This window comes from Rhyacophila brunnea, unplaced genomic scaffold (genome assembly GCF_057557595.1).
Source record: "Rhyacophila brunnea isolate RB1 unplaced genomic scaffold, BYU_Rbru_1.0 scaffold_6, whole genome shotgun sequence".
Taxonomy (NCBI): domain Eukaryota; kingdom Metazoa; phylum Arthropoda; class Insecta; order Trichoptera; family Rhyacophilidae; genus Rhyacophila; species Rhyacophila brunnea.
Window position 1 is genome coordinate 3,629,518 of NW_028233276.1, and position 20,790 is coordinate 3,650,307.

At 34.8% G+C, this 20,790-nt stretch overlaps 1 protein-coding gene across 1 annotated transcript; it reads left to right on the forward strand.

The window, feature by feature from the left end:
* Positions 1-673: 673 nt before the first annotated feature.
* Positions 674-19,856, forward strand: LOC147065105 (putative fatty acyl-CoA reductase CG5065). Its single transcript, XM_085956637.1, has 9 exons — positions 674-954; positions 2,299-2,547; positions 5,180-5,332; positions 7,324-7,426; positions 11,424-11,483; positions 12,410-12,542; positions 13,332-13,571; positions 16,042-16,302; positions 17,082-19,856. Exons 1-9 carry the CDS (start codon positions 709-711, stop codon positions 17,155-17,157), a joined length of 1,521 nt encoding a protein of 506 aa, XP_085812763.1. The 5' UTR covers positions 674-708; the 3' UTR covers positions 17,158-19,856.
* The last annotated feature ends 934 nt before the right edge of the window (positions 19,857-20,790 follow it).

Sequence of the window (20,790 nt, forward strand, 5' to 3'; positions counted from 1 at the left end):
GTGGCGAGGAAGGTACAACCATGAACTATATGCGTTGTATAAATATCCTCCTGTAGTCTCACACGTGAAAGTGGGGCGACTTCGTTGGGCAGGCCATGTCTCAAGGATGGAAGACACCCAACCACCAAAGAGTGGTCCAGACCGGAAGGGAAAAGAAGGTTCGGGAGACCTAGACTGCGGTTGCTGGACTGTATAGAAAGAAACACAGCATCCCTGAGACTAAGGTGGTCGAGGGAGCTTGCGGCAGACAGAGGGAGTGGGGATGTTTCCTGGAGGCGGCCAAGACCCACATTGGGTTGTAGTGCCGATGATGATGAATTATTGTAAAATAAACTGTGAAGGTTGAATAATTCAACAAAATATATTAAGAATTGTTTGTTATGAAAGTATGTGTCTCGTAACATTGCGTTTTTGTCACTCGTGTATCCTGTAACACTGTCACTATATCCTTCCATCTTTTGGAGGTCTACCAAAGAACGATAGCCAACGAGTCTTCTGTGCATCACAATAATATATGTTATCATATATTTACGTATCTTTTTTTATTCATGGGCGTTCTAAAAGTATATTAAGTGATTGTTTTCTCTAAAGATGGATATTTTACAATAACCTATTGTCTGTTTCTTTTACAGATCCATCATAACAGAGAATGAAGTAATAGCATCAGAAATGTCCAACGGCCTCATCAGAAATGAGAGCATCTTCCCGATGAACAACAACAACAACTTGATCGAGAGTGTCAACGAAGATGTCTACACTTCACCGACAGGAAACGTCAGGTCTTTCTACAACGGGACCACCGTCATGGTCACCGGAGGGACTGGTTTCCTCGGCAAAACTTTGCTGGAAAAGCTGATCAGAACGTGTGATGGAATTGAAAAGATCTACGTGCTGTTGAGACCGAAACGAGGCGTGCCCGTCGATCTGAGGCATAAAGACCTGGTTAAGAATGCTGTAAGTATCTTACCTACATAACTATAGACTTCTCTAACCTCATAGAAAATCTTCAGCGTTTCACCTCGTTTGTCATATGCAGGAAATATACTTGGCACATTAGCGACATTCCGTAATATTTGTATCAGTAGCGAAAGGTGGAGGTAGGCTGTTAAGATCCGCATAAATAGTGCTCATTAAACTTTGTTAGTCAAACGTATTTGTTTTTATTGAACTAAGACTACAATTTGCAGATGGTATTGATTAGTTTTTTAAAATCATTTTAAACCCGGCCTAAGCCAAACTATAATAGTTTTGGTATATTTTGGGTGATACGACAAAATTTTGCACACTTTTTCATTCATACTTATTCAGTTTCGTTGTATTAAGAAATTACACATAATTATTATTATCCTTGGTTTTTAAATTCATCAAGCGATTCAGGATTACAATTTGACAATCCCGGGATTGGCATTTTTTCCCATTGTTAATATAAAAAATTTATATTTAACATTGATAAAATCGGTCAAAAATAAATCTAATATAATTTATACTATTTAAGACATTTATTGTTTATATTGTATATCTATGTTCAATCTTGGAAATACATAAGTTTAATGGAGTAAATAATATTGTAATATAAAATAATAATGTGAATTTAATATGAGATTGCTGTTTCTGATAGTAAAGACTTAATGAATGGGTTAGCGAGATTCAAAATAGTAATGCAAATAATCATGGTGTACGTATGGCCTTTCCGCTTCATAAATCTAATTAGTCAGCCAAATATGAAACTGCCGTAAAACGTATGAGATCATGGTGGAATTACTTTGTTAAAAGTGCGAAGCATTGTTTTTTTTTCAATCTTTCTCATTTTTATTAATTTATGTGAAAATATAAAATGAATCAGTAACTTACACATGAGTATAAATCAAATTTCATTCAAACTCAGCTTATTTCTAATGTAGTTATTTGTTATTAAAAGTATTTTTTCTGTTATATTTTCGATTTTATTTTATTTTCCATAAAAATTGATAAAAAAATTAATCCCAAAAGTTTCGGGATTATGTTTATCAATCCCGGGATTCATAGGTATCAAAAATAGCTCGGGATCTTGGGATTGGAATCCCTAGTACCTACGTATTTAGATATTTTTCTATGAAATATCAATATTTTAAAGAGATTTGTATATATATATTTATTAATACCGGTATTCAATAAGAAATACCGAAATACCGTCATACCAATAATAATATTGGTATTTTCATTCGGTATTTCAATGCCTATGCATATCTGCATTATTTTTCGAATATAAATATTTAGTATCATCTCGGACTTAGCTTGCTTTTCTTGTATCATTTTCAGGTATTTGACAGAATCCGCGACAAATACCCAGAACGGCTGTTGAAAATGGAAGCAGTTTCCGGAGACGTTTCTCAGGCTAAACTTGGACTCAGCGATGCAGATTACAAAAGGCTCGGAGAAGAAGTCAACATTGTCTTCCACTCTGCTGCAACTATACGATTTGTAGAGCCGCTTGCCGAAGCACTAGAACTTAACACACTTGGCACCAAAAGAACACTGGAACTTTGCAGCACGATGAAGAAATTGAAGGTAGAGTATTAATTCATACATTTATACCCAATGACATTAATATGGACGAAGCATCTGGGAAAAAAATGACACTCACTTTTTTGTTGGGTCTGCCGAATGGCATAATCTGTTCTAACGCCAATACAATAAAGGTGATATTGCTATAAATTTCCGATCCTTTTTGTCCGGTCTGCCGAATGGTTCGGTTCGAACGGGTTCGCTCAAATGAACATTGACACTAGAAACACTGTTCTAACGCCATTACAATAAATGTGATATTGCTATAAATTCCCGATGCATGATATCGCATAATGGAAATTGCGTGACGTCTACCTATACATGTGCGAATGTCGCTATGCGCGAATTTACTTGCTATATACTGTATTGAGTGCTTTGTCCATTAATAATGTCATTGCTTATACCCCATTTACACTTGCATGAATTTACTTCTGACAGTACGTATTATCGCGGCCATAACAAGAAAATGCATAATATGTAAACACGTACATATTATCGTGCAAGTAGCAAGATTGCATGCAAGGATCAAGAAAGTTCTGAAGCTTCTGAATTTTCACAAAATAAAATGGCACTTGCATGGTGGGTGCGCATGCGCAGTAGAACGATAGTGGCAAACCTGCCGGAAGAAATACGAACTACACTGCACAGAACATTTTGACGTTTACCGATTATCTACGAACCTGTCCGAATCTATCAAATAGCACCATACAATGACATCATCGCGTCTCGCTTACGCTTGAAGAATGAAATTGAGACAGTCAGCACTTTTACGTATAAACAGTTATTATCGCGATAGTTTAAAATACACACTATTGGTGCCAGTAAATCCATGCACATGTCCAGGTGATATTTTTCATACACTCGGAGTCATCTATGAAATGGGATTATTGGTTTCAAACTTAGTTTCCTGCAATTTTCTTGATTCTAATTACATGGGTACTTTTTCATTCATAAAATATCAGAAATATAGCTCCGTTAATAATTAGTAAAATGTAAAGCTATCATCATATCTTTGAGACACGAGTAAGACCATTCATTCATTCATTCATAAAGTAACATATTTTTCTGACATAAGAAACAGAAACTCTCATCGACCGTGTTTAGGAAAAACGGAGTAACCCTCACAGAACAAATTTTACAGGAGGGGCAAAAAACGGTTTTTTAATGTTTTTGGTTCAAAATTTAAAAAAAAAATCACAGACATTGGATGCATGATGATTTGGTGTAATATCTTTTCGATCTAATATTAATTAAAGAAGTTATTACAGAAAAATCATTAGAATTGAGGATAAACGCGTTTTTCCTTAAATTAAAACTTAATTAATGCTCAATTAAAACCTGAATTTAGATAATAATTCGGCATTTGCAACTTACTTCCTTTTTACAGAACGTGTATTAAGTTGTATACATTGCTAATATGTAATAAAAGCACTTTTCGAAAAATCGAGGGTTACGCCCTTTTTCCTAAACACATTCGCTATGATTGCATTTATTGATTTATTGCATTTATTGATATGCATGTAACCTAATCAGTGACTATGATACAAAAAAAATGCACAAAATCACACCAGTCGTACTTTTCTTCGCCAATCTCAATCTTCAAGCGTAAGCGAGACGCGTTGTTATCACTGTATAGTGCTATGACTTCTATGTATTTCACTAGTTGTCAAAAATCTCTGTACGGTGCAGTTCATATTTTTCCGGCAGGTTCGCCACTATCGTTCTACTGCGCAGGCACAGATATCCCACAAGTTCCAACTGTCACGTGAAAATTCAGAACATGCTGAACTTTTTTGATCCATACATGCAATCTTGCAACTTGCATGATAATACATGTTTACACGTTCATTTTCTTGTTACGGCCGCGATAATGCGTACCGTCCGCAGTCAATTCATGCACGTGTAAATGGGCTATTATTGCAGAATTATATTTTTTATTATTATTTACAATGTGTAACTGTCCTAAAATGTGTACCGAAAGGGAAGAACTGCTCAAGTCGATTCAACCAGCTGTTGTGCCCATCAGACCGTCCGACCTGGTCGCCACAAAGGCCAATTTTATTGCATTTAGAAAATTTGCGGCGTCATACTGCCAACGTGAAGATCTCTTCACTTATAATATTCGCCAGTTTTGTATTAGCTTTAATTTGGTATTAACTACATTTTTTAATATTGCCTCTACGTGCTCATTTCTCCCATGGGTACCTTAACTTAATGTCATGTAAATTCAGTCAAAGCACATTTGAGTGCATGGCGACTTTAGTCTTGGGTAACTGCTCCTGAGACATTCCTAATCATAAAAACAAAAATGATGCTTCACATCTAAACGTAGGGTTCCGTGATACGCCCGATTAAGACCGGATGTGGTGCGGGGCGGGTGTGCTTTGGTGGGGCCATTTACTTCAATGTGTAACTGTTTACTTTTACACTTCCGGAACCGGGAGTAATTTGCAGCCCATCACTTTGAGTTTTGGCGGAAGGTATATAACCAAAAACTACCCCTCAATATTTGTAACAATACTCTCGCAAAGTTAACCATTCGTTAACTAATATATATATATAGTTAACTAATCGTCATATCCTCCGCTTGCCATAAATACATTCATTAAATGTTTTGTTGTTTTCTTACTTCCAGAGTGTGGTCCACGTGTCAACAGCGTACAGTAACGCTGACAGACCCGTCATTGAAGAGAAATTCTATCCCTCCACTTACGATCCTGACGCACTTATCCAGTGTGCTGCAGCCCTTCCATTGGAATCGCTGGACCTCATCACACCTAGGCTACAGGTAATATTTACAATAATATCTTCAACGCGGTAACCGGACAAAACAGAACAGCCAGGGGAATAATGAAACATTAATTTTTATGGAATCTATTTAGGTTAGGTTAGGTCATTATTTCGTCGTACCTAGTCACCCAATCATTTTGAACATATTATATTGATTAAGATGAGATATCCTAAGCTTGCCGGCAACACCGAGTTATGTCCCGTTTATTTGAGGGTTTCTAGGGATTAGGAATGCAGAAGATAGGTAAGTATATAATTTGATTTATTATGGCGTATTGAAAATCTATCAACATAATAGAGATAGGACAATTTCAATAATAAATTTATATTTTTCCTGAAAGGTCATAGTTATATTTTTTAGCGGTGTTCTGTTTTGTCATGGAACCCTTCAACGCTCCTTACGTACCGACGCATTTTTAAGCAGAAACATTTACCAAAACCATTCACGAATTGAATTTTCATTAATCGGGTCTAGCACGAAAAATTGCCTACCATTTATTTGAAATTCCAGAATTCGGCAATTGCGTCTATCCATGTATACAGTGACGTCTCTAGACAAAATTCCGCCTCCAGGCAGCGCCAAAATGCCGCCCCATTTTTTATACAGTATTTTGTTTCATCCTTTCATCAGTCCAATATCTAAGAAATGTGTTAAAAGGATGAATTAGGTACTTGAAAATGGCCTATAAACTGGATTATTTGTTAGATTAGGTTAGGCTAAATTAGTTTAGGTTAGGTTTTCATTCTTATATTCATGAATTTTGCCAAAATCGGCTATGAAAATTTGCGCGGTTCCCGCCTGGCTTCCTATAAACCGACTTGTACCTAAAACACTTACAAAATACGTAATAAAAACTACCGAAATACAAGGGAAAAACAGTAGAAAATAGGTATGTAATTAAATTAAAAATACAGAACAACGCGTATTTTCTTCATCTCGGTGCTATAGAAATGACTGTAGGTAAAGTATACTATCTCTTTCCGATAAGAAAGCTCACGGCGAACTGTTATGCGTACAATTTACATAATTTATGTATAATGTTTGAGGCTTTCACGGTTGTTTTTTTATCGTAATAGATTTTTGGGTTTCCACCGTGTGTCCTTCTTCCTTCTTTACTCGACATTTCGGGCTCGTTGTAGAGGCCATTATCAAGAGATGATATCATCTACTAAAATCTACTACGATAATTTACATATAACCATTTTCATTATATTTAATGAAAATGATTAATTTTACAAAACGTCTCAGAAAAAAGTTGGACCGACTGAGATTCGAATTCACAGCTTTCACTATCCGAGTTCAATTAAGTAATTAAATCTAAATTTAATAGGTATCACAATTTTCAAATAAATTCTATTTATTTTTAAATTTATACAAATTCTATGGCAAAGAGCTGATAGATGAAAATATCATCCGGCTTTATTGCTTCTATGACATATGAATTAAATTGGACTTATGGTTTCACGTGTTTACGTACAAATTAGCAGACACGAAAACCCTTAAGCTCTCTCTCATCCTCTTTTACAATGCCAATACATCGATCCGTATGTTAGTACATATCGCACCCGGGGAATAATAGTGGCATAACTCGAAAAACTTGTTTTTGCAGGAGAGCAGTTTGAATATTTTATTTTGGTGTGTTAAATCAGTTTTTTTTTTAATTTACTTTATAATAGCGTGAAGTTGGCACACTTGAGTCATCTCATTTTGAATGTTATCCGCAATAACAATGGCACTATTTCTGCTTGAATTCAATTAAAATGTTATAATATGATAAATGATAAAAATTCGTTTAAGGTCACCATTATATTTTTAAGAATTATGCCGTTATTTGTGCGGATAGAAATGATATCTTGGAACATTTCTGCATACTTATCTCAAAAATGACAATTTTGACAAATGCGATTATTATTCCCTGGGTGCGATATGTACATGAAGTAATTTTAATAATGACCACTGCGATAAAATGATTTCCTCTTTTTTTTCAGGGAAACCATCCAAATACATACACCCTAACAAAAGCATTGGGCGAACAGATTGTCATCCGATATGGAAACTCGCTCCCAATTTGCGTTGTCAGGCCGTCCATAAGTGAGTTTACAATAATTATTATTAAGTACTTCCCCTATTACGCTACAGCATCAGGGACATGGCCCCCACGTCCTGAAGCGGGCCTCCAGGCCAGGATAAATGTCGGGCCACCCTACCTATCGTTAAGGTTAAGGGCAGTATGATTTTCGACAGTAGTGTTCCTCAAATGGTTTCCGTGGAACCCCAGAGTTAAGGTGATTCTATGTACGAGTATCATCAACAATTTTTAATAAATACACTTGATTCATTGAGTTTTCGGCATTCATTGACGTCCTTTTATAGTAACCAAGTAACATGCAACCATTCGCCGTATTGGGTAAATAGTCATTTTGTAAATCAGAAAAACACACTTAAAATAATTATAAAATAAAATTCTAGACATAAATTATCATTTAATTATATCAATAATCATATCACATCAAATTGCATCGCACAGTCATGTATTTTAAAATGTAAATATTTCTTGAGGAAAACTTTTTTACTTTGTTTACTGTTCAAGCAAATTTCTGGTTTGTGTTTTTCTCACTTAACTGGTCGACCCGCCACGCCACTCCCATACCTCGTTGAAAACAATTAATTTAAATTGATCGATCTCAGTATAATTTTATAATGGAATATTTTATTCATTAAAAAAACAGGTTTGAATTGTTTATTGTTTTGTAACTTCAGTTTCCACAACCCTCCCTATCTCCCCCTCTTAGTGCGTGTCGTCATATATGGACGACCCCTCAATTACTTTGGTATTTGTTACCTTGCAATCATTCAATCATCGCCCACTGAGTACTCTTAATGAAATAATACCATAATGGTAAGTAACTAATCAATAGTTGAAAATGTTAAATTCATTTTCTATTAGGGTTGTCCTTGTAGTGACTCTGTATAGACAAAACGTAGGTGGGTAATTGGTTTTTGTTTTCCCGTATGTACTTTAACACTTCTGTATTATAAAATGGTCAATGTTATGAATTTTTTAATAGGACATCGTCAAAATCAATAATACATTACAGACTAGACATTGATCGAGTATAGTCTTTCAACCGTAGAAAAACAAAATAATATATTGAATGTGTATGTGTATGTGTAGATAGATTATTACATCATTAGATGTATTAGTTTTACGACATAGTAACCGCTATTAGATAGTCACTTGTATATTCTATTAAGTACTCTACTTGTTTTAAAAAGGAAAAATGTTCTTAGATGTTGACAGCTAAGAATAAAATAAAATATTTTTATTAAGTATATAAAACCATAGATAATTATTTATGTACTTAGATGTAAAACAAAAATGAAATTAAAGAGATAGTTATTAAATTAAGTACATTTTTTTTTTACTTTTTTTGCAAGCATTTACATAAAATAAATATTTCTAAAAATACATACTTACTGTGAACTGATCTGCAACAAAATTATTATAATAAACCAGGACTTCGAACGGTTATTTTTTCCGTTTCGCTTCAAGTAAAAAAAAATATATCCATTCGGTTCCGGTTTTTGGTTCAGCTCTGAGTTATTAATTTTAAAATATATTTATTTGTATTCAAAACATATTTTCCATAATTTATAACATTTTATGCTACTTGTATGATAGCCCGGCGCCACGCTCCGAAACCAATGGTTATGTTGCACCACACGGCCATAATCATAATTTAAAAAATATATATATTATAAATTATGTAGAGATGCTTCACACGATCGTGAAATGGGGATTATGATCATGTTAACGCACGTGTTGGAACATGTACCAAACCGAAAAACCGATATTTATTTTTCTGTTCGTTTCCGGTTTTTGTTCCGCCAAAAATAACGGTTTTCGGCTCACTTCCGGTTTGAAGCTTTGTCATAAACAAAAAAATGCGATTTGCAAGAAATAATAGTTACCTATGCATTGTTGGCAATTGCATGATTTAATTGGGTATAAAAAGTGGAAATTTTAATATTGTAATCTATTTTTATTCAATATTTTCATCTAAATCCCAATTACACTGGCAGATTTTCACGCCGATCGTTTGCACAAATCTATCGCCCTATCATGAAATCGTTCGACAAACTGTAATTGGCGGCCATACAGTTATCTTTGGTAGATAATCTGCTGCGCCCATAGATGGACAGTTTTCGACCTGTCAGATGTGTGCCATGTTCAAACTGCCAGCGACCCCCCACTCCCGTGTTTTTGTAAAACTGTTGGAATTTAAACTCACTGAAAGTTTTCGGGTGACGTTAGCTAGCTGTGTCGTAAAGTAGGAGTAGCTGGCGCGATTTGGCGGCAAATTTTGACAGTTCTGTCATAATCTGCTAAGTTCGTTCGATAATAAGTATATTATTTTTGTTGCGTATTCTATTGCTACTCATATTATATAATTACGAATATTGTGAAGTATCAACTAGGTACCGCAAACAATATTTTCCACTACTTAAATACAAAAATATGTCTAGGTATCATGGAAACAGACGCCAACTTGCAATTGCATGTTGTGCAATGTATGTCCATGACAGGGCGATGATGGCTAATACTATGAATAATTTATTCAAAATAAAAGAATCTGGACATATATTTCCACAAACAATAAATTGTAATCATAATAAATCTAACAAAATCAATATCGCTCAATATACCCTACTTAAAACTAATTTAACACTAGGTAAGTACCCCTGTGTATGATCTCCGCGAACATAACCTCCACAGTTTTTGACACTTGATCTGCCACAGACAATAACTGTACGTATATGGGCACGTCTGTTGACAGTTCGACAGATTTAAATGGGGTAGTTAAGCTGATCTGTGGTGTGGCCACTAACGTACAGTTATTGAACAGTTATTGTCTGTGCCATGTTCAACCTGTTACGAGAACTGTCCGTCTATGGCCGCCTAATATGCAATTTGGAAAAATTGACACTTTTGTCTATTCGACCGAAAAGTTTTTGTATACACATCTGTGTAAAATATCAAAAAAATATTAAAAGTTGTATTTTAAATTAAAAAAATCAGATTATCATATTATTCTACATAAGACCAAAAATATAATTATTGCAATATGTCATATTAATTTACAGGGAACTTAGAAATAATGGGAACTGCAATACCTAACGGATGGGGAGTAATAGCAATCGACCTCGAGTGTGGAAGAATATGAGATAAACTTAAACACCTGTTAATAATACGCCTGTCCGTCGTTCTGACAACTGCCCTCGTTTATGCACTCACGCTTATTCAATATTGGTGTACTTGAAGGTTGCAACACACACTATTGCACGTCTATAATGTCTGGTTAATTTTCGTAGAATACTCATAAATTCAAAACCCTTCAAAAGTATAGCCTGTCGGAATTCTATTTACTAATCTGTTCTGTGGTCGTATGCCTTCAAAGCGAGATATAGAACATCTTACGTGTTAGATTTTTACTTGGTCCGCGTCGATTGCCACAAAAATGTACAGAATAAACTATTTACAACTTCATCATACACTTTTTGTGAATTGTGGGTTACGACATATTGTAGTATGTCAAACGAAAATTCACTTTGGATCACAGAACAGATAATAAATAGAATTCCGATAAACAATATTCAATAAACTACATTTTGATGCAAGGTTTTGAATGTGTGTGTCCTACGAAAATGAAACACGCATTATGCACGTGAAATAATGTGTGTAATTCACCAATACCTATTAAATGAGCTTAAATGGATAAACCGAGAGCAGTTGTCAGTATTCGACGACAGATGGCGTATTCTTGACACGTGTTTAAGTTTATCCCGGGTTATTCCTTACTCGAGATGGGATACCTGCTAATCCGTACCCGTTAGGTATTTCAGTTCTCATTATTTCTGAGTTACCTGCTTTGGATCGTTCACTGTCTTGAGAATCTGGCAGTGTAATTTGACCTTAAAACCCGGCACACAAGGATCCGAGATAACTACAAAAACCGCGCTGCCTGCGGTTAGGTTGTGAGATGCTGTAGGTACTTTAAAATATTTATTATTGCCTTTACTATTTCAGTCACAGCAGCCGTCAGCGAACCATTCCCCGGTTGGATTGACAATGTCTTCGGAGTTACTGGTAAGCTAACTTGGACCAAGTTTTGTATTTATAGCCCATGTCACATGTTCACACAACTAAAATGCTTCACTTGAAACATCAATAATTATTGTATTTGACATTTAAAAAATGTGTCCCCCTAACTATTAAGACACATTACGACGGTTACACGATCTACTAATTAGATGTCGTAATGTGCGACCAGCCTTAGGTACGAGTAGCTACCTAGCAGACCTGGCTCACCACTGTAACACTGTAAAACCTATAATACCAATAGGTACTTACCGATTAATATATTTCCTACATCAGTGGTGTACAACCCACGGCCCGTGGACCGCATACAGCCCAAAATGACAAGTACCTACTTGGTCAACAACTGTTTCATTGAATATTATTTAAAAAATAATCTATGCTTGTTATATGAACAAATTATGCAGTAACAAAGGAATATGATCAGAATCGTCAATGAACTATGCAGTGCTGTTTTTTATTATTTTTTGCACATAATGCAGAGTGGAGTACCTATCTGATATGTAACCATTAAATTTTAAAAAAAATGAAATGTACCTACCTATGTCTAGTACCCACTGCGGCTCGCCAATAATTAGAAAATAGATAAGTGGTCCGTCAAATAGATTATGCATCACTGCCCCACACCCACGATGACCGGGTAGGCAGAGCGACTGTCTCTGTAGCCGTGGGTCACAGATTCGATCACGTGGCTGTACAAAAATGCATGTTGTTTTTCAATGTGTGTTTGATCTAGTGCAATAACGCAATGAGTTGGGCGAATGACTGACAATCCTTATATAAATCATAATATAACGTTTCCCCAATGGATGAGGCCCATACACTTACGAGCGTAAATCAATGATAATTGCCTTTTTACTTAATTTAGTGATAATATATAGTGATTATAAAGACATTATATTTTTAACTGATTCCAGGGATAGTGATGGAGATATCTCGCGGAACAATCCGTAGTGCCGTTTGTAACGATTCCGGAATTATGGACATAGTTCCGGTCGACACGGTTGTCAACACCTGCATTGCTGCTGCCTGGGACCACACGCACTTCAAGTTAGTACTCTACATCAGTTGACAATATCCTTCTGAGTGGACGAGACCGGCCCAGATATTTTTTATTAAATAATCTAAAATAAGTACTTAGGTACCTGTGCCGAGAAAGAAGAAGAATAAATTTGTGAACATTTTCAATTACTATTGCCAAAACCTCTGGTTGGAAAACTTATTTCAAATCAAAGAAAATCACTGCAGCTTATTTTTCCTTTTATAGGAATATAAGGAATATAATATATGTAGGTAGCAGTGGCGAAAGGTGGAGGTAGGCTGTTCCAGCATAAATAGTGCACACTAAACTTTGTCAGTCAAACGTATTTGTTTTCATTGAACTAAGTCTACAGTGTGTAGATTTATTGTCTGTTAGTTTTAATAACTTATTTTTTTTAAATATTACTTTAATGGCATAATTTTAGATATTTTATAGATAGAAGAATATTTTTTGTCGATTATGGTATGGTTAAACAAACTAACACCACCTTAATATTATGTATTCTTAATTCAATTAAAACAATTAAGTATGGCTGAAAAAGTGTGCACCATTATTGTCTGATCGCCTATTATGGTTTGGTTTAGGCAGGGTTTAATTTATTTTTTTAAAACTATCCAGCATCATCTGCAAATTGCGTGTTCAATTAAAACAAATCAGTTTGACCGACAAAGTTTAGTACGCACTATTTATGTCGAATCATAACAGCCTACCTCCACACTTCGCCACTGGTAGATACCTACCTATTAATTACAATTTTACAAACCTATAATAAATTTAATAAAACATTCCACTTCCAGATCCAAAGAACCTCGCATCTACAACTGCACATCCGGTCAACTGAATCCGATATCCTGGCACGAATTTGCAGAGCACGCAATTTCCCACGCCAGGGTCAGTCCAACAAAATATGTCATGATGTATCCCAACTTCAAGTTTACCAAGAACCGTGTCGCCAACCTGATGTGGGAGATCTTCACACACTACCTGCCCAGCATACTCTTTGACCTCGTCATGAGAATGCAGGGGAAAAAGCCAATGTGAGCTATCATTTTATTCTTATCCAACCAAACATTCTACACCATTCGGCACCTAATTAGCCCCACATCAATGCAACTAACCCACCCAACCACCTTGTACGAAAAAGCAAGGGTATGGTTATTATTAAAAAAAAAAAAAAAAAAAAAACCAAACATTCTATAACGTAGGTTTTCATGAACTTAATTGATTTTGGACAATTTTTAAAAGGTTTTTAGTGATTTTTTCAATTTATTTTTGAGTCCCTACCACATCGAAAGCCTTGGAGCGCGATGCAGAACCATACTCAGGCGCGAAGTTCTTAAGATACTCGCCTAACTTTAAGCCGGCTCTCACATCAAAACTCATCTTGTCTGCAACGTGTCGAATACGTCGATGTGACGTCATTCGTTATTCACAAAACACACGTTGCCAAATGGAGCTCCGCAGATTTGTCGAATGCGACTTTTTAGTTTGAAAAAAACATCTACTGTTGCAATCGACAAGTTGCATGCTTCTCGGGCTGCGAGTCGAAAACGCCAGAATGCATACGAACACCTACGAATTGGTCACTCCTATACCGGCTCGCTGATCGCTGCATCCAAATATCTATACGTTTCGAAGGTTACGTGCGACTATCGCTAGGTAGATGTGCGCGGTCTTCATATGCAACACCGGATCGACGTTCCTGGAAGTTTTGATTTATGGCTGTGTGTCAGACGAGGCGAGCAAGAACATGTAACATGCTTGTCGTGTTAGAACGGCTGCTTAATGTAGACCCTTGACCCATGATAAAGCCATCTGAAGAGACGTCCCTGGCCATATTGCCACCCACAAAAGCAAAATGCTGCTTCTTTCCATTTCTAGTCTAAAATTGTATGTAAATTTAATACATACTGTCATCTCTCTCCATTTTAGAAAGTGAAAACACGCTGTCACTTTTATTCTTTGTGGTTTTTCGTCTGGATTCAGGAATTGGAGGTGGACAAATAACACACCGGAATTGTGTTGCAAACGGCCAGATGTATTTACGTTTAATATTATCTAATGGTTACATTTTTATACAGTTACAATTTCTTTTATATGCGGAGCTCGAATAAACGTGTTCTTTATTTTTTTTTTCAAAATCCTTCTTTTTTTTCTTCTGCGCATGAGAAAGCAATGCGCAAAAATGGTGTGTTGCCATTCTTGTTAAATTGTTAAATTACACATTACAATACTATTGTCAGTTTTATTATTTATTTATTTTTGTAATCAACCCTTACTATTTGTAGATTTGGTATTGATTCGGGCCTCTCCAGATTCACAGAGACATCCATAAATGGGGACCATTAGGGGGTGTAACAATACCTACTGTAATCTATTATTTTTCTTCTCAGCTATTTGTTCGAAACTGATAAATTTATTTAAAAAAAAAAACTTATTTGCTAATATTGCAGAAAAAAATCTCATTTCCACGAAATTTGTTATCAAAGGATGAAGGTGCTTATTATTCTCTTCCCTTCGTCTATTTGCCACCCTTTGATTGAAGCGCCCCTAAGCAGTGCGTAGCCTCCTCCCCCACAAGACATCAATGCTCCTCAGTGATATATATACACTATTTATAATATAAGGAATGCTGTGTGAAAAATTACAAAAAATATAATACTATGGGATGTAGGAATGTTTTATAAGTCTACATTATAAAAAGCTTTCCGAAGATTTAGGCCCATTACGCATTGTCGAAGTCTCCTCCAACCAGGAAAGCGGTGTTAACACATGGCATGTGGCAACCAGACGATTACCGGAGACCAACCAAGAGCTAGAGTGGAAGGCAACCAATGGGATTGTCGTCGTTCTGCTTTGGAATAATATACAGTCGAATGTGGTTATTACGATCACGAAAATAGCGAGATCTCGGATGTAATGAGGAATCATTCGGTTTTAGTTTACGATTTTCTCCATGCATTTATTCACTTTTATAACGAGGTACTTCTCGGGTATACCGACCAAACTGTTAATGTGTCGATCGTTTAAAAACAACATTTTCGACCCGAAGCAATAAAATCCGACCGGGCAGTTAACTAGACCGATGCCGCCGGGATCGGATTACGTTTATGACACTAGTTAAGTATCTAAGTACCTAATTGGTGTTTTCACTGACAACATTGAAAAAGTATCCATGCATATGGTTGAAATTTCATGTAAAAAATTCAAGCTTTGTCAAGTCGGTAGGTACCTACCAGCGCCGGTGGCTCAGCACTTCATTACAATAAGAAACTTCTTTTGTAGTTTATGAATGCCATGATTTTTAAGATGGTTTTCAGATTTTTTTATGTTTTATGCTTAAATAGAACGTGGCGCGAAAAATGTTATATAAAGATTTAACGAGTAATGCTTATAACGAGCAAACTCAGTCGGTCCCATCTTCCTCGTTATAACCAAGTTTGACTGTATTATAATGCCTGTACTTATTGCATATTAATAAAACAAACCGTAATTTTGTCATTCCAGCATGCTAAAAATTGCCAGACGCATCAAGATGGCAACGATGACCGGAGAGTTCTTCGCCTTGCGCCAATGGAAGTTCAGCAACACTAACCTGCTGCGGCTGTCCAGCTCCCTTGAGAATAGCGGAGAAGTGGATGAGCTACCGTGCGACGTCCGGGAGCAGGACTGGTTCGAATATATTGGCATCTACATGGCTGGCATCAGGAAATATGTACTCAAGGATTCCATGGAGTCGATGCCAGCTGCCAAGAGAAAGCTTCAGAGGTTTGTTGAGCGCATTACTGTCCTTAACTAGTTTCCTTTCCCTTAGTTTACTTGTAAGTAGGTACTACATACTTAGGCAACATGGAACATACCGTGGTTTTCACTCACCTACTATAAATAGGATTGTGACACATAAGCCAAACACAGCTGTTACAGTGCCATATCTTTCCGAATAAATAGATAAGTCAGAGTTTAAACTACCCATATTACAGGGCCTTAGATTTTATGCATCACACATAATATTATCGCACTAACCTTATCAGGTGGCGGGGGAAGCCCCGATCGATTTATCGATTTATAATCATTTTATAATACTTGAGACAACTACTGTAGCGAGAGAATGCCTTATCTGATCGGAGCAATTCTAGCATCAACACCCAGGAACTCAATTATAATTTTTATTTTTTTTAATAAATTTCTTATAACTATTTTTTCCCTATGAAAAACTGCTTAGCGGTATGTCACAGTCCAAAAATAATATTTGGGAAATTTTACATGTGTACATAAAAGGTTCGACATTACTAATATAGGGCCTAAAAAGGTTTGTATTACAACACCTGAAAATGATTTCGAAACGTAGTTGAACTAGAAAAAATTATATTCTCTGCGTTGGTAGTTCGAGGTACCCTGGTGAAGTGACTGAATTGCGGAAAATCAGGGAGTTCAAGAAACTGTGTATTGATACATGAGTGTACCAAATTTCAGCTCTCTAGTTTTTGTTTTTTTTTTATTATAATTTGTTTATTGTTATTAATTCTTTTTTGGTTTTCTTTTATCAGATTATACTGGGCACAGAGGTGCCTGCAAGCTGTCACCGGATACTACATCTACAAATTGCTCTTTGGGAGAAGATAGAAAATGCTTTTTTGGTTGCGGTTTCTGCAGAGAATCAGCGACCAAAAGTGTTGACAGCAATTAACCAACAGAATGATTTTACCGGGTGTAAAAAAATTACCACTGAAGAGACTATTAAATTGGTGTCAGAAAAACAATGACACCTGTGTTTAACAATTAAGATTAATCTTATATTATTGTGAGAGTGAAGTATTTTTTTACGATAAATTTGAAACATATCGATTAAGCTTTTGAAGCTATAGTGCAAACTCATTCAACTTTAAATCACATATTATAGTGTAGTGGGGCAATTGTAATTTTGGGCAAATGAGACATATAGGTTAAAATCAACAAAATTTGTTGATAATATTCATAATATAATATGATACCATCTATGAAATAATGATACAAACATGAATGGTATATGCAATTTTATCAGCCAAGTGAATAGTAGGAACAAAGATTCATAATTTATAAAAAAAAGAAATATGTTGCTCGTTTTTCATTTAAATTTTACGTGTGTATGTGCAAAATAAGCAAAGCAGTGATTTTTGCATTTGCCCCATGAGCAAATGCAAATGCTAAAATAATCTTATTAAACTTTTATCACACAAATAAATCATACTTAAAATCAAAGTCACTTACCACGATTACTTTTATATAATATGAATGCATTTAGTTCGTTGTCCAAGCCAACATGAAATCGTAATATTGAAACTATAAATAATGACGCTTTTGCCCCACAGCACCTTATGAAATTTGAACAAAATATGTGAAACATAAATATTAACCGTACATTTTGTTTTATCGACTGTATCATTACTTCATTTTTTGGCTCCCTGATGTAGCCAGATGTCATTAATCTTAAAATGTGTTTATAAAATAGTTAATAGACAATAATATTATTATATAAAATATTTTTCTGGGTGGTTTCAAGTTTAAGTGGTTTTTGCACATCTCAATTTACTTAGGTATATAATAAGTTCACAGCTATTGACGGTCTTTCGAGGTAATTTTAATTAACACAAAAATTGTAATTTGAAATTAACAATTCAGTTTGGAAGTGTAAATTCGGGGTTTTTATATATTTTTTAATACTTTTCACAACATATATTTTTAAAATTTAAAGATTGTTGTCGTGGACACTACAGTGCAACATGTATTGGGGTCTTTCTATATTAAGTAGAAGTGGTTGAAATATAGTTATTACTGAATTCAACGTAAAATATTCCCTAATACTTTCAGGTTCTCTTATTAACCAACTAATTGAGTCACTTAGTCGCCCAAACCTTCTTGATTTTTTGTGCATACGTGCTATATCTATAGGTCTACTATATTATCTATAGTGTCTTAAATTCCGCAGTTTCGTCAAAAAATCAAAATGAATATTGACTTGAATCGCCAATCCCGCTCTAGGATAAATAACAGGTTACGAAATCCGCTCTACATAACCGACCAATCAGACGTCGCGATTCAAACTATGATTTTTAGCATACATTTAAATCGCTGTACAACCTTTACCACTACTAGCATCAACATTATCGTAAATCCAAAAAACGTTTTTCGTGATTTACTCGGAACTCAACAAAACCTCCAGAGCGGGTTTAGCGAATAAGCGTCTCACTTTAGGACATTAAAATATTACTGTTGTATGAGAGAACATTACAATTGGATCAAGTTAAGTATTATCCAGATCAAGTGACTTATAAAAATGAGTGCATGCTATCTGCTGGTAAAATCTGTGATTTTAAAAGAAGATTTTAAACAACTTTTTTGATTCATATTACTTTGAGAGTTTTGAACTGAATGAATTGAAAAAACTTTCTTATATTAGCAGTGGCATAGCAATGTGATCGTTGTTATCGGTTAAATTTAATTTGGGCCTACAATATTATGTATGTATGGGTAGTTACGTCAATGTGTATATTATCATATATTATTTCTGTGGGCGAAAGAAAGAGGGCGATAGTCTTAAAAATCGAAAAAAATGTTAAAGATGGCAAATCTAGGGGCGGCAGGTTATATGAAAGTATGGTGAAAAAGTATAGTGAGGCAGGCTGGTAATCAATTTGCGGCAAAATTTCCACGTTAACATTATATTATATGGGTACGTCATAATGACCAAAGTAAATCCTCCTTGATGCCCTGCATTTTTTTTATCGCGTCGCTATTTCTCGTAAGTTGTCGGATATTGTTGGCCTGCTTCATTCAGTTGTATGAGTGAGCCGATTCTTTGCCCCTCTATTTATTTAATACCTCTATATGGCAAATGAACCATAAAACACATGCACAAATGAGAAAAAGGTTAAGTCAAATCAACACATCTGAATTACTAAATTCCATACAGAAACATTGGAGTTCCCATACAAAATGGTCTAAAAATTAATCTTCTTTTGGCTGTCCTGAAAAGCAGCAATTTAAAACTTAACGCCTTCTTCCTTTCGCACACAAATTTTCTGTGTTCTTTGATAGGAAATCGTTTATTTTCAATAATTGTCAATAGATTTGTTTTCCTTCATATTAAGTAGTTGAGATTACAATTTTATTTTTTGTGCTATTTATGATGTAAATACCAAATTGAAAATGAAATCATGTAATTGAATACGTTAGCATGTTATCAATAAGTACTCTAAGAAAATATAATAAACAGTAGTTTTGTATTAAAACATAAGAGCAATACAATTTGTATAAATTGTCAATACAATAATAAAACTAAAGGATTGTGTACAATTATTTTTAATCATAAGTTTTTATCACTGAAAACAACTTTATAAAGGGAATTACATCATCATACAAACATTAAAAAGACAAATAACAATAACATTGAAGCAAATCAACAAAATAATGCTACAACAATGTTAGGTTCCCTACATAACACATAATAAGACCCAGTCAACGCATATATCGACTACCTCATGGAATAACACACTAACTCTAAATTATCAACTTTTCAGGAGAGCAAAAAAACCATTCAAAAAAATGTGTAGCAAAAGCCGTTTATTATGTGCAAATATTATTTAAATTATAATTTATATCTTTAAATAGAGTATCATTTAAGCATACAATCAACTTTTGCAAGACAATAATTTGGGAAATAATAGCCTAAATGTGTTTTTCCACGTTAAATTTGACAACTAAAATATTACATCTAGATTTGGTGTGATTTTTCCCGTTTATATATTTTTAGAGGGTGTATATATCTATACTTGGTGTGTTTTTCCACGCAATTATTTTTTTTTTCTTAAAAAAAGTACCACGTAACTTGAGATGGTGTTTTTTTTCATGCTAATTCTGAAAGATAATCTTAAATATCTCGACTTAGAGAGATTTTTGTTTTGACTTTTACGGGGAATGACATACTATGTGCTCTTAGTGATTTCTCTCTCGATGATATTTGATTAAACCAAAAATATGTTTAGATATTCTGATGGAATATGAAGAGATTTTTTAATTAAACAATATTTTATTGCAATAAACTGTATTTTAACCATTCAGTCAGTTTGAGGAAATTGTTTTACAGAACATAATATTATAGTAAAATAATTGCAAAGTTACTTGATGAATATTCCACTCAACATAATAATGATTGGTAGTATAAATTAAGAAATGATAGGATAGTTTGTTACCTATATATTTTACGTAAATTACGTTGCA

What these genes read in the sequence shown, in the direction of transcription:
- LOC147065105 (XM_085956637.1), top strand. Translation starts at nt 709, where the DNA reads ATGAACAACAACAACAACTTGATCGAGAGTGTCAACGAAGATGTCTAC. An exon ending in TCATCACACCTAGGCTACAG is followed by an intron (nt 5,333 to 7,323) that starts GTAATATTTACA and finishes CTTTTTTTTCAG; the next exon opens with GGAAACCATCCAAATACATA. An exon ending in CGTTGTCAGGCCGTCCATAA is followed by an intron (nt 7,427 to 11,423) that starts GTGAGTTTACAA and finishes TTACTATTTCAG; the next exon opens with TCACAGCAGCCGTCAGCGAA.